Source organism: Eptesicus fuscus, chromosome 14 (assembly GCF_027574615.1).
Source record: "Eptesicus fuscus isolate TK198812 chromosome 14, DD_ASM_mEF_20220401, whole genome shotgun sequence".
NCBI lineage: Eukaryota > Metazoa > Chordata > Mammalia > Chiroptera > Vespertilionidae > Eptesicus > Eptesicus fuscus.
Window position 1 is genome coordinate 39,087,015 of NC_072486.1, and position 13,906 is coordinate 39,100,920.

The following is a 13,906-nucleotide window of genomic DNA, read 5'->3' on the forward strand; positions in this document are numbered from 1 at the left end:
GGTTATTCTATCTACTGATTTAAAAGATATTAACAATTAAAAATGTTTAAAAAAAGATATTTTAAAAAATTAACTCACCAGTTTTTCTCTTTTGGTCTAAATCTTTACATTGTATAATTGCTACTTTTCCCCTTTATTTCAAATGGATTTCCCCCTATTTCAATTTTAAAAGCTTGTAAAATGTGGAAAAAATCAAAACGTCTCATCTAATCACCAGGGGGCGGTCTGCCTCCACCCTTCACACAGAGCATCCTTTGAGCACCGCACAGCAGTCAGGCCAAGGGACCTGGCAGCACCCTGGGGCTTGCAGTCCAATACAGAGCCAGAGAAGAAATGAATAAATAGGAAAACAGTACCTGATCTGAGTGGTTGATATATTCTGGGGACAAAATGTGGGCAAGTGTGGGATGTGGAGGTTTCATTTTAAATACAGCAGTCCAACAAGTTCTCTCTGAGAAGGCGATATTTGAACAAAGACCTGCTGGGAAAGAATGCACAGGGCTTTGCGGGCGATTGTGAGGGCTGTGGCTCTGACTGAGGAGGATGGGAAGCTACTCGGCAGAGGAGTGTCATGGTCTGATTCAGTGTGTAAAGGTCACTGCCCTCTGCAGTGTTGAGAACAGACTGTAAGGAACAGCATGTAGCAGTGAAGGCGATGAGAAGTGGTCAAAGTCCTAATATAATTGGAAAGGTGAGCTGATTGCATGTGGGGGAAAACTGGGTGGAGAGAAGATATGAGAGAAAGAGCAGTCAAGGTTTTGGCCTGAGCAACTGGAAGGAGGATTTGCCATTTACTGAGATGTATGAGAAATAAATCTGAGAGAAGCTCAGAAAGTTTGGTTTTGGACTTAGGTTTTGGTACCATTGGTAAGAAAGCAGTTGGAAATATAAATGTGGATTACAGGAAAAACCTGAGCTACAGAGGGACAGTCGATAAGTGGATTTAAAGCCATCAGACTGATGAAATCCCCACAGGAGTAACCAGCTAGGGAAGTCCCTGGGCTGAGTCCTAAGGTACTCACTGTTCAGAGGAAGCATAGCGAGGAACTGGCAGCAGAGACTAAGAAAGGACAGCAGGTGATGTACTAGAAAAATGAGGAAAGTGTTCTGTCTTAAAATGCACAGGTTTGGCCCTGGCTGGTGTGACTTGGTTAGTTGGGCATCATCCCATAAACTAAGAGACCACAGGTTCAATTCCCAATCAGGGCACATGCCTAGGTTTTGGGCTCAATCCCCGATAGGAGACATGCAGGAGGCAGCTGATTGGTGTTTTACTCTCACATTGAGGTTCCTCTCTCTCCTTCTCCCTTCTCTCTAAGAATCAGTTTTTTAAAAATGCACAGGTTTGCAAACAGTTATTAACGACACACAGGTTTTTTCTCCCCCCTTGCTCACTTCCAGATTTATGGCTATGTTTAGAGGGTCAGGGATGCCTTTTCACTAAGTGCTGAATAACTTAGGTTTTAACATATCACCAATAAAATGTAACTTTAAATCAGCGCCTTCAAGGCATTGCCCTTGAAAAAGGATTTTCATTTGAGATTTCAAAATGATGAAATTCTTTCCCACTAAAAAACAACTTGTTTTAGCTCCATCAGTATGGCTCAGTGGTTGAGTGTCGACCCATGAACCAAGAGATCACCAGTTCAATTCTCAGTCAGGGCACCTGCCCAGGTTGCAGGCTCATTCCCCAGTAAGGGCATGCAGAAGGCAGCTGATTGTTTCTCTCTCATCAGTGTTTCTATTTCTCTATCCCTCTCCCTTCCTCTCTCTCTCAAATCAATAAAAACATATTTTTAAAACCTTGTTTTGTTCAATTCTTTTCCCTATACGTCTTAGCCAACAATATAATTACACAATCATCCTACACTAATTTCACTGCTAAGTTATAACTTTGGTTGTAAGCTGTAACTTGGTATGGATTTTGATGCTAAAATATATGAGTTTCTTCACAGGTCAATTCTTGGAAGAAGAGGGGTGGGGAGTCTCTTTTCTGCCAAGGGCCATTTGGATATTTATGACATCATTCATGGCCCATACAAAATTACCAACTTAAAAATTACAAGAGAGAGAAAAATACCCACGGCCCTGGGGCCCAACTGTATAAAGCAAGACAGTCCATTCGAGGAGAATAAGAGTAAGTGGTGGGAGCAGAATCTCCCAGCTTCAAGCCCATAAGGGCCAGGAACCGCCCAAGACGACTCATACATTCCCATTTAAGGGTTCTGTTTTATGATCTACTCCAATAGAAGATAAAGACCCTGGTCATTTAAAAAGTTAGCATGTTTTGTAATGCTTGAAATATGTTTCCCCCAGAACTGAGTTGTTTTAAGTTTTAGTGCTTAAATACATCATCTAGGAAATTCACTCATTTCCTAAATAAATTAGATGTTGTTACATGTATAATTTCAAAGTGTTGCCGAGTTAAGAATGTCCTTAATCTGCTTATATTATAGTAAACAGCTAATATATCTACTTATATGCAAATCGTTTTAAAGTGTTTACAAATCAGGCAAAACATCCTCCCCAAAAATGCTATCTATTTTATAATTTAACAAACTCATGGTTGTCAAGTTTATGCAAGGAATGTCAAAATGTGAACAAATTCCAAATTGCTAAGTGAGTTTTTATTACATGTTTCATTAAGAAAGATGGAAGTTAGATTTTTAACAGAAATAATTCTTGAAGGCTGAATAATACAATAACTCGTGAAGACTGGGGTTTTCTACTCCTCAGTAAAGAGCACAACAATTACTGAAGTTAAAAATCTAGGTGTCATTCTAGATTCCTCTGCACAGGTTTAATAAAATAATTCTAAGTCACTGGCATATATTACATGTGGACCATATATATGCATATATCTATATGGAACACACATATGGAATAAGAAATGCCACCAAATATAGTGGTGTACCAATGGAAACCAATATCAAACTTCCCTTTCTTCAGGTACAAAGACACATTCTCGTTCATCCTCCCCATCCCTGTGGTCATTCCATTCCATCTCCCAACAGTGTGGCTCAGGATTGTTGCATCACGATACGGGAATTTTGAGTGGGGGAATAGGCAGTGGGCAGGCAGTGTATTAGGTAATTTTGGAACAAGCTGTAACCTAGGGAAAGGGCAGGCCAAAAACAGGAGAGAAAGGGAGTGCTTGACACAACATGAAAACGGTTCCTGCCCTGGGATGTGGAAGATGCCACATAAAACAAAGTAGAAGCCAACCAGCCATTTCTAAATTTTGCTTAGGGCAGGTCCTGGATCCAGGGAAGGTGAGAGAGCTTTTTTCTATCCTGCTTGATTCCAGAACTGGCTAGTAGCGAAGTTCTAGGGTTCTGCTACCTTAAGCAAAAAAATCAGTTCTTCACCCAGCCTGCATGGCTCAGTGGTTGAGCATCTACCTATGAGCCAGAAGGTCACGGTTTGATTCCCAGTCAAGGCACATGCCCAGTTTCAGGCTCGATCCCCAGTGTAGGGCATGCAATGGATGATTCTCATCACTAATGTTTCTATCTCGCTCTCCCTCTCTTCCTCTCTGAAATCAATTTTAACCTTTTGCACTCGATGTCGAGTGTGACTCGACACGGTTAGCATTAGAATAAAGGAATCGAGAAAAAAGCAAGCGAGTGCAAAGGGTTAATTTTAAAAAATCAGGTCTTCTATAAGTCTATGAATAAAAGTACCATTTCTCCCAACACCTGGCACCTAGCAGACACTGAATCGTTTAACATTTCTAAAAAGTTCTAAGTTGTCCAGCCTTACTTCCTCCATTGCCCTCCATATGACATCCATACGCTGGCTGAACAGAATTCCTCACTATCACCAGGTGCTGCTTCCGATCCTACACTCTGCCCTTTCCTCTTGAAATGCCTTCTCATAGCCAAGTTCAAATGTCACCTCTTCCATGAAGCTCTCTCTCCCTGATCCCTCCAATCAATAACTATCCCTGATTCTGAGGCCACTTACCCATTTAACATCTGTTTTAACAGAGTTATTATGTACACGTCTTACATGTTCTTCTAGAACGAAAGGCTCCCAGAGAGAGAAGACATGGTGGTTCATTTTTCTGTTTCCCAAGACTACACTCATTTTTTGTTATATAAACACACGCTTCATTACAGAAATAAGTCAAAAGAACAGCATGCAATGAGGGTTTTTTCACTATATAAATACTGTTTTACTAATTCATGATTTACCACTTCATGTGATGACTATGAATCACACAGGTTCTGATTCTAGTTTGATCTCTGAACACACCAAAGGGAGTGGTAATGCCTGAATCTTATCATAGATCAAACACACCAGTTATTTTTATCACAGACTGACCTCATTTGCTAAGGCAAAAGTTCCCCAGTGAATGGCCACAGATTTCTTTGTTTGAACATCAATGTGAATCCTTACAGCTTCTTCTGGGTCCACATGCTGGTATTTCATAAACCACCTGATGAAACACAGCAATTAATTCAATCCTTTGAAATATATAATGACTGCTTCATCTAATCAACCTTTAAGATTCTGCACAGGAAAAAAAATCACAGTAGGCAAAACCATCTCCTTTAAGTCTACTTTTCTTAAGGAAAAACTGAAGCAAAAATGTTTCATGTACAAACTGCTATACAATAGATAAGTCTCAAGCAAAACTCTCCTTTGAAGAGTAAGATTTTGTGCTATGTGTATTTTGATTTTATTGATGATTTATTCTGAAAATGTCTTACTGTTACTTTAAAAAGTAGATAGATAGTTCGCAATCCTGGTATGAATCAAAACAATGGGAAAGGATTAGAAACTAAAAGTCTACTTGCAAAAGAACTTGCTGAAACAAATTTTTAAAAAGGGGACTTAGGTAATACTTTCAACAATAAAGATTTAAATAATAAAATAAAAAATTAAACAGAAAAAAAACTTGCTAAATTGAAAAGCCAACAAAAATTTATGTATAATATTTAAAGATCAGGAGCAAAAAACACACCCCAATTACTACCTGAGGATTTTATTTAAACAGCATACAACTGAACAGTGAGGTGTTTTGGTTGGACAAGAAGACAGGGTTCATGAGGGGGGATAATCAGAGCGTAGGAACACTGAAAGGCTGCCTAATGCCTTGGAAAGGGCAGGGAACACTTTCAGGAGAAAGAATTATTATTTCTGATAAAAAGGAAAGTGTACTATCTACAGGCAAATCCTTTGCTTTCCTAGCCATTAGTTTAGAAGAGGAAAAGAAACATTGTCTTCACATTATTTATATCCTGGGTCTGCTACTGCCCACTACTGCTGCAGTCAAGTCGGATGGACAGGGACAAGCACAGGTGCTTCTACACTTTATGGAACACATCATGGAGCAGCTCATCCATCTCTTACAGCCAGAAGGTTGTTACTGTAGGAGCTGCCAGCCCTAGAAACAGAGACACTGTTCTCAGCGGCAGAGGAGAGGCACTGCTCTGCCACAGCTCCTGACACTCAGGATGCAGGGCGAGATGAGAACAGTTACTGGTGCTTCCGTCCATTTTTTAAAATTCCTACTGCAAATCAAAGAAACATACTCCTTTCTACCTTCATGTCTATCTGAAATAAAGGTTTACTCCAGTGCAGATGTCAAACAAAAACTCAAACTTCTAACGGACTTGGATAGAAACATTCCCAAAGTAAGGATGACATCCCAAGCCTATTACTGAAAGTCATTTTTTGTATAATCACCTTAAATATATAGAGTTCTCTAAAGTTTTGACAGATAACCTAATTTCTAAAACTGTTAATACTAAGCAGTGATTACACAGTAAAAGCTACCACAATTTACTTTTCTTAGAGCAAATAATGTCCCCCCTGGCCTTTTACCACCTCAGTAACGAGACAGCTCCAATACAAGCAGAAAGAGGGAATTACATGAGTGAATTTATATCGTCGCATATACTAGTATAGGGTGGCCCCCCAAAATGTATACACACTTTGAATAATTATTAATTCCAAAGGGTTAAATCTGAAAAGAAAGAAACAACAATTGAGCTATTAGCTGTTAAGTGTGTATACATTTTTTGGGACACCCTGTATATAAGTTTTCATTTTGCTACATATGAAAACTTATTTTCATAATTATAAATGAGATATTCTAACATATTAAAGACATATATTGAGTAAAGATCAGTACCATACGAAGTTGATTTGTAAACGCCTTGGATGATGTTTTGAGATGTTTTATTAGAATTCAGAATAAGAATTAAGTGGAAAAGTGAAATTCAAGCCTATTAATAATTTAAAATAAATTTTTTAAATAAGGTAAAAATATCTATCCACTTGAAGAAACTAGAAAGAAACATAAATGGGAGAAATGAGCATTAATAAAGACAGTTTTAGTGAACTTAGAAAGTTAAATAAGTAAAACAAAATCAGATGGAAACCAATGATCAGGTTTGCTCAATGCACTGTGTTAAGTGTTGACTTTGTTACTGTTAGTTTTTATTTTCTCTTAACATGTGCATATCAACCGGAGTTGACTGCAATCTAACTGAATTATTTGAAATAACTTCTCTTTTCCTTAAATAGACAGGATTAAGGAAAACACGGGCAGTGGGTCTCCTAGTTCTCAAAAGTTCGTGTGACCTTTATCCACTCCAAAGACAGGTGATGAGTATGTAGGTTGGAAGGCAAGGGGCGAGCAATGCAACAATGTCATTACCAGACTGAATTCAGTGCTGACCGAAATGAGACCAACAAGCGAGTCATGCTGTGGGCCCACTCCTGGATTTCCTCTGGTACACACAGGAGAGCTCCAAAACGCTTTGGAGCGAGGGTGCATTCCATGCAGCGAAGAGTGGTTACAGAAGGAGAGTACCCTCCAAGTGACAGGAAGAACAAGAGTTAGGTCTGATACTGGCTGATGGGTTTAACTTCAGCCAAAATGGTGTGTAAGTTCTGGGCTAGGTACAGAAATTCTTTTGTTGGTAATATAATTTCTGGTTTCGAATAATTATGTAACTAATTTAACTGATTATTTAAAAATTTTAACTGAATCTGACCTACTAACCCCCAACCAACGTATAACAAAGTCCACCAATAAAATCACAAATTACATGGTATCACAAAATCATGACTACTTTACTTTGACGTTCAGTTAGCTTATTCTGGTATAACAATAGCCGGAATGTTGTTTTTTTGGAAGCACACGTACCTTGGTGCATATGCTCCAATGGGAATAGCTGCAAGGTCAAAAGGTCCAAATCTTCTTCCTATCTCTTCAAAAGCAGGGCAATAACCAGTGTCTCCTGCGAAAAAAAAACGATTCCAAGGGCCCAACACAGACCAGCTGCCCCACAGAGCCTTGTTGTCATCCAGTAGAGTCCTTTTACACCAGTGCTGGGAAGGCGTAAAGACAAAGGTGACCTTGTCGTGTCCGGGGACACAATTCTCCTCCCACCAGTCCAGCTCGATCACGTTCTCACAGCCACATTTCTGCATCCAGTCGAGGAGACCCAAAGGCACAAACCACCTCAAGTCATTACCAAATCGCTCATTCAGAGAGATGACAGAACTGTAGTCCAGGTGGTCGTAGTGGTTGTGACTGATGAGGACCGCGTCTATGTGGGGCAGCTCACTGACAGAGCACGGTGCGTGCCGAAAACGCTTTGGACCCATGTGCTGCGAGGGTGAAGCACGAGAGCTAAACATGGGGTCCGTGAGAAAGGTGAGCTCATCCATTTCCACCATTACCGTGGCATGTCCCAGCCACGTGACTCTTAAGCCAGCTTCGCTCACTCCAGCTGCTTCGGGGTCACTGACAAAATATGGCTTAAGCACAGGGAGTTCCTTATCAAGTTCCTAAGTGTACAAAAAAGGAAAGCAGCCCTTAGAAAAAAATTAAAAGGTCTTATGTCATCACAGGACATATTTGACATAAATAATAGAAAGAAGAGCTATTTGGGGAGAACTGAAGTCATTCAATAAATCTGCTGTTTTTGCTTTGCTCTTGAAAAGCCATACTTCTTTCTGGATCTGCCTCACTAATCATGACAATATAGTAATGTAAGACACTCTTAACCCCAAATGCAGTAAACAAAGGAAAAATTAAATTTAAAACGGAGCACTGCTGAATGTACTAAATGTTTTCAAGGCTCTCTTACGTAAGTACTAGTGGCAGACGGGCCCAGCTGCAGTCACTTCTGCCATTTCAGGTGGCCAGTGCATTTACTGCTTGAAAACCGCCTCAGACACACGTCAGTCCCTAAACAGTAAAGAAAACTTACAACCATTTATTTACAGATCTTGGATCTGAGACATGAATCTGACTTTCTGAGTAGAATTCAAATCAGAGCATGATGATGATTCCTGGGCGGATCACAATCATAGACCGTTCTCCTCAATCTTTCTCCTAAGGTTTTCTATCATTGATCAAACCAAAGCAAAACATGGTCCCTGCCTGAGAGAAGATGATCATTTCGGAGGGGGGGGGAGGAAGCAGATGTAAAACAATAACTACAACAGAATATGATACGTTAATCCTTTGGTTATTCTGCATTTTGTCATCGGGTTAAGCTAGACCAAGCAGCAGCTGTGTTTTAGGGCCTCGTGTAACAACTTCACCCCTCCCTTCCACTCACCCCAGAAACACCTCAGTTCTCAGTGACAGGGAAAGCTCTTCTCCGGAGCAACTGGCTTTATGCACTGGACTGTCGCTGGGAAAACTCCGAGTCCCTGCTTCCCTTTTCACTTTGATGAGGAAGCTCAGAGTAAACGCTGAAGCTGCCTCCAGCATCGTGCAGGCCGCGATGGAACATATTTCTATCCTAACTTTATTCTTGACTTTATTTTCCTATCCTCATAGTCCACTTGCTCTTATATGTTCATCCATCTGCTTTTACTGCAACATGTATTGTTATAAGCTGCTGCAAATCCATTTTGAAAAGGGTCTGGCACTGGACAATTAACTACAAGACATGCTATACAGCCTAACAGGAAGGAATGAAGAGCCCTGTTGCCACAGTATTACCGACACCGTAACCTGGGCGAGTTCCTGAAGGATGATGAGACGTTCATGCTGCAGAGAAGAGGAGGAAGGGCGTTTCAGGTGGAGAAAGTGCCTAAGCAAAGGCAGAGCCAAACAGAAGCTGGCGTTTTGGGGGAAGGGGACAAATTAAATCCATAAAGGATCAGAATACAGTAAGAGCCCTGAATGCCATACTCTACCCAAAGACAATGAGAAAGCATCTTTTTTTTTTTATTATTGATTTCAGAGAGGAAGGGAGATGGAAGAGAGATAGAAGCATCAATGATGAGAGAGGATCACTGATTGGCTGCCTCCTGCACGCTTCCCACTGGGGGTCGAGCCCGCAACCCGGGCATGTGCCCTTGACCGGAACCGAACCTGGGACCCTTCAGTCCGCAGGCTGACACTCTATCCACTGAGTCAAACTGGCTAGGGCAGAGAAAGCATCTTAAAAATAGAAAAAGACGTGACCCAATTCCTGTTTCGAGAAAACACTGTCAGAGTGAAAACGATGACCTTGGATTGTGTCACAATAGCTGCCATGGGTGATGAAGACCTGAACAAAGGAGACAGCAACGAGCAGAGACGAGAGGGCAGCTGGAGAAGCAGCTGGTGAGGGCAAAGTGAGAAGTCACTGAGAGGGTCTGACTGGGAAAAGGACCTGGACAGAAGAGGAGCAGCACAGCTGGAGGACAGCAAACACTTCGCTTAGCCACCCTGAGTCTTGGTTTCCTCATCAGTAAAAGGGGTATAACAATTATACCTACACTTCATGGCTGTGGGGACTGGCTTATGGTGGCTGGCACACTGGAAGCACTCCTCAAGATTTCCCGAAGAGGAAAGCCCCACCCCTGACAACCAATCAGGCACCAACCCTACGGATCTCTTACCGTGTACCTGTTTCCGTTCTCATAGTAACTAACCTACCTAAGTAACAGCCTAACACTTAAAAGTCCTAATTGCTTAACTGTCTTCCTTCAACTCAATCCATAAACAGCCACCTCAAAAGCTGTCTACTTATGGTATAACTCTCTCCCCTGCTGAATAAATCTTCACTGGCTCTCTACTGCTTGACAGCACACGCCTCACCTCCTCACCCAGCAAGCCTCTTTGGACTCCCCCAACCCCTTTCCCAGCTATTTCATTCAACTCTACACTGTGTTCCAACTACCCCGAGACCGCTCTCTGTTCCCAGACTGAGCTGGAGAGCCCGGCACAATATTGATCCCATTTCTCAGGTTGAATGTCTTCCCTTCCATGCCCATGAGTCCTTAATCAAACTGAACACCCTTCATGGGACTGTCCCTGGGTGTCCACTGCTGGAAGCAAGCACTCCTGCCTCTCAACTTCATGCCACTTAGCTCATGCATCAGCTATGAATATTCTGTCTTATACCCTGGTTAAATGTATACAGGATGTATCTTATGTCCTATTCAACTCAGAATCACTCACAGTGCCTGATTCAGTGATGAAATACAACATCTACACTAATAAAAGGGTAATATGCTAATTAGACTGAACGTCTTCCGCACGTCATTCCTGACAAAGCCAGGGGCATAGCCGGCCTGCAAACCCTGGGTAGCTCCAAGCCCTGGCCGGCCCCACCCCCAACGGGGACCCCCCACTCCAATCCAGGGCCCCTTTCAGGGCAGGCCAGCTGGCCACCACCCATGCACCAGGCCTCTATCCTATATAATAAAAGGGTAATATCCAAATTGACCCTAATGGCAGAATGACCAGAACAACCACTGGACCAGTCACTATGAGGCGTACTGACCACTTCTTGGTTACTTTTCCGGCCGGCAGGCTACGATCCCGATGGCCACCCGCAGCGGGGGTGGGGCCGGCGAGCGGGCGAGAACAGCCAGCCTCTTGGTCCCTTCCCCCGTCCGTCAAGCTCCGATCACCCGATAGTGAACAGGGAACCAGGGGTGGGTGGCAGCGGGGAGCGGGGCCAGCTGCAGGCAGCTGGGGAAGATGGCCCTGACCGCAGGCCAGGCTTAGGGACTGTACCCGCGCACGAATTCTGTGCACTGGGCCTCTAGTGTGTTAACAAAATTAATTGGATGAATGATAGAATGAATGTAAATTTTTCAAATCAGTTCTCAAAGTTAGTAATCAGAGTTAGTGAATAATAATAAATGCCATATAGTGTACTTATCAAGAATTAAGGAGAACCCTAGCCGGTTTGGTTCAGTGGATAGAGCATCAGCCTACAGACTGAAGGGTCCCAGGTACAATTCCAGCCAAGGGCATGCTCCGGGTTGTGGATTCGATCCCCAGTAGGGGGCATGCAGGAAGCAGCCGATCAATGATTCTCTCTCATCACTGATGTTTCTATCTCTCTCTCCCTCTCCCTTCCTCTCTAAAATCAATATTTAAAAAAAAAAAAAAAAAGAATTGAGAAAGAATCAAGGAATATAAATTGAGTACCTACCATATGTTAGGTTTCATATTAGGCACATAATAATGATGATGAATTATCTAATACAGGGTGGGGCAAAATAGGTTTACAGTTTTGAGTTCACAAAACTGAGTTTATTGTTGTAGTATTATTTATTAATTATTGTATTATTTTTCATATGAACAACTATAAATGTACTTTTGCCCCATCTTGTATATCAAGTAATTTAGTGTAACACAAAATAAAATCACATTAACAATAGCTACCATTTATGGAGTGCTTACTATGTGCTGGACACTGTACTAATTGCTTCATAAAAATTTTTAGTTTAATACCAACCACAATACTGGACGTAGATACATTAAATATCTCCAATTTACAGGTGAGCAAACCAAAAATTAGAGAAGTCACAATATTCATACAAGGTAACCCAGCAGCTAGCTTTCACACACACTGTCTCTTACCATTATACTACTCCCAAATATTATCTCAGATGGGAGAGAATAAGGGCACAAGGAAGTTTTGGAAATGATGGATATGTTCATTATCTTGATTGTGGTGATCATTTCATGGGTATATACTTATTGTCAAAACTCATCAAATTATACTTTTTGAATATGTAGAACTTGTATTATATGTTTTTTTCTTATTTTTTCCCCCTTTGGAACTTGTATTATATTAATAAAACTTTAAAATATGTTTATGTGGCATCATGTTTAAACAGTACATCAAAATACCTATAACAATATTCCCTGAAAACTGTTGCATTTTCTTTTTCCTGAGCTTAAAAATGATTTCAGGTTTAGTATCTGGTATTATGCATAGACTCTTGAATGGAAACAAAACCTGAATCGAGCACCTCTGGCAGCCTCGACTTGTTCTCCAAACAAAGTATTAACAGGTAAGGTCCTAAAAGAACTGTCACAAAGGCCATCCTATCTAATAAAGAGGGAATGTGCAAATTAACCGTCACACCATCACAAAGATGGCGGCACCCAGTCCCCTCAGCCCCGCCGGCGGGGAGGGAGTGGCAGGCACATGGTGCGGCTGGACCCACCTGAGGGTGCTCCTTGTGCTTGCTGCCGGAGTCCCACAGTCCTTTCAGCCCAATCGGGGGGGGGGGGGGGGGGCGGCAGGCGCATGGTGCGGCTGGACCTCCAGCCACCCAGGGCCGGCCGGCCGGCCCGCGGCACAGAAAGCCTCGGATGTCGGCTGCCCAGCTGCCTAGGGCTGGCCCAAGGCTCAGGTAACCAGGGCCAGCCAAGCCTTGCGCTGCCGGCAGTGGCAGCAGCAGAGGTGTGATGGGGGCGTCGCCTTCCCCTGATCACTGGGTCGCCTCCTGCCCCTGAGGGCTCCCGGACTGTGAGAGGGGGCAGGCCGGGCTGAGGGACCCCCCCTCCAGTGCATGAATTTTCATGCACCGGGCCTCTAGTATATTATGATCCTTATTTTTATGAAATATCAGAAATAGGCAAATCCATACAGACAGAAAACAGACTAGCAATTTCCAGGGGCTGGAAGAGGGCAGGGGAACTGGAGGGTGGTGACTAAGGACATGGGGCTTCTTTTTAGGGTAATGAAGATGTATTAGATTGTGGCAATGGCTGCACAACTCTGAGTGTACTGGAAACCACTGATTGTACACTTTAAGCAGGTCAATTTTGTAGTAGGTGAATTATATCTCAACAAAGCTGTTTTTTAAAAAATTCAAAGTACTGACATCTGAATTAAGCAACCACACTTTTCTCGTGTTCCTTTCTCCATGCTAAGACCATCACAAATGAGCAGCTTATTATAAAGAAGTTGATCTCTAGCTACTATCCCATAAATATGACTCAAAGAAATAGTCTCAATTAGATTCCAAAAAGAAAAATAATTTTTTTTACTTAATCATCAGACTTGGAAAAAGCACGCATAATGGGGGTTGGGAAATTCTTATTTATTTGAGAAAACCAAGCACTCACTTGGCATTCTCTTTGCTGGATGGAGATTTTTCTTGCTGGTCTTCCTTTTTTTAAGCTGCAAATGGGAAAATCCCTAGGCTCATATTTAACCAGTATACCAGTTAATATTTCACTTTTCTTGGGGAAAGGGAAAAATCCTAACATTCATTCAACCACTAACCTTTGCCAGTTGCTTGAGGTGCATTATGTCATCTAGCCATGTGAAGCAGATGTCACTGGCATGTTACAGATAACAAGACCAAGGCCAGGTGGGGGGCCACTGACTAAGAAACTCATCAAGGTCAAATAACAAGTGTCCAATCAGGAGTGGAATCAAGGTGTTCCTGACACTACAGAACCTCTCTTTTCATTAAGCCATAATTCTTTCCATGGCATAAATGATGAACTTTAAAACAATGAAATCCATACTCTTGATGATATTATTTTAAGAGTATGTGTTTGTGTGCATGAGTGAGATAGATTTGATGAAAATCTGTTAAATACTAAAGTATTTTAAAATGAAATTAATAAAAATTTGAGGAAATCTGTCAGATATAAAACAACAACAAAAAAGATGATATACAT

The 13,906-nt window shown here is 41.8% G+C and overlaps 1 protein-coding gene across 5 annotated transcripts in view; it reads right to left on the bottom strand.

The window, feature by feature from the left end:
• Window positions 1-13,906, bottom strand: part of NAPEPLD (N-acyl phosphatidylethanolamine phospholipase D) — a 44,211-nt gene that overhangs the window by 1,165 nt on the left and 29,140 nt on the right. For 2 of the 5 annotated variants that reach the window (XM_054725956.1, XM_054725955.1), the window contains exons 3-4: window positions 7,163-7,809; window positions 4,327-4,441 (exon numbers count right to left, since the gene is read on the bottom strand). In XM_054725956.1, coding sequence (XP_054581931.1) covers window positions 4,327-4,441; window positions 7,163-7,809 — 762 coding nt within the window. Of the gene's footprint in view, window positions 1-451; window positions 482-1,022; window positions 1,086-4,326; window positions 4,442-7,162; window positions 7,810-13,906 lie in introns of those variants that run through there. The other 3 variants (XM_054725959.1, XM_054725958.1, XM_054725957.1) reach the window with 3 other exon arrangements.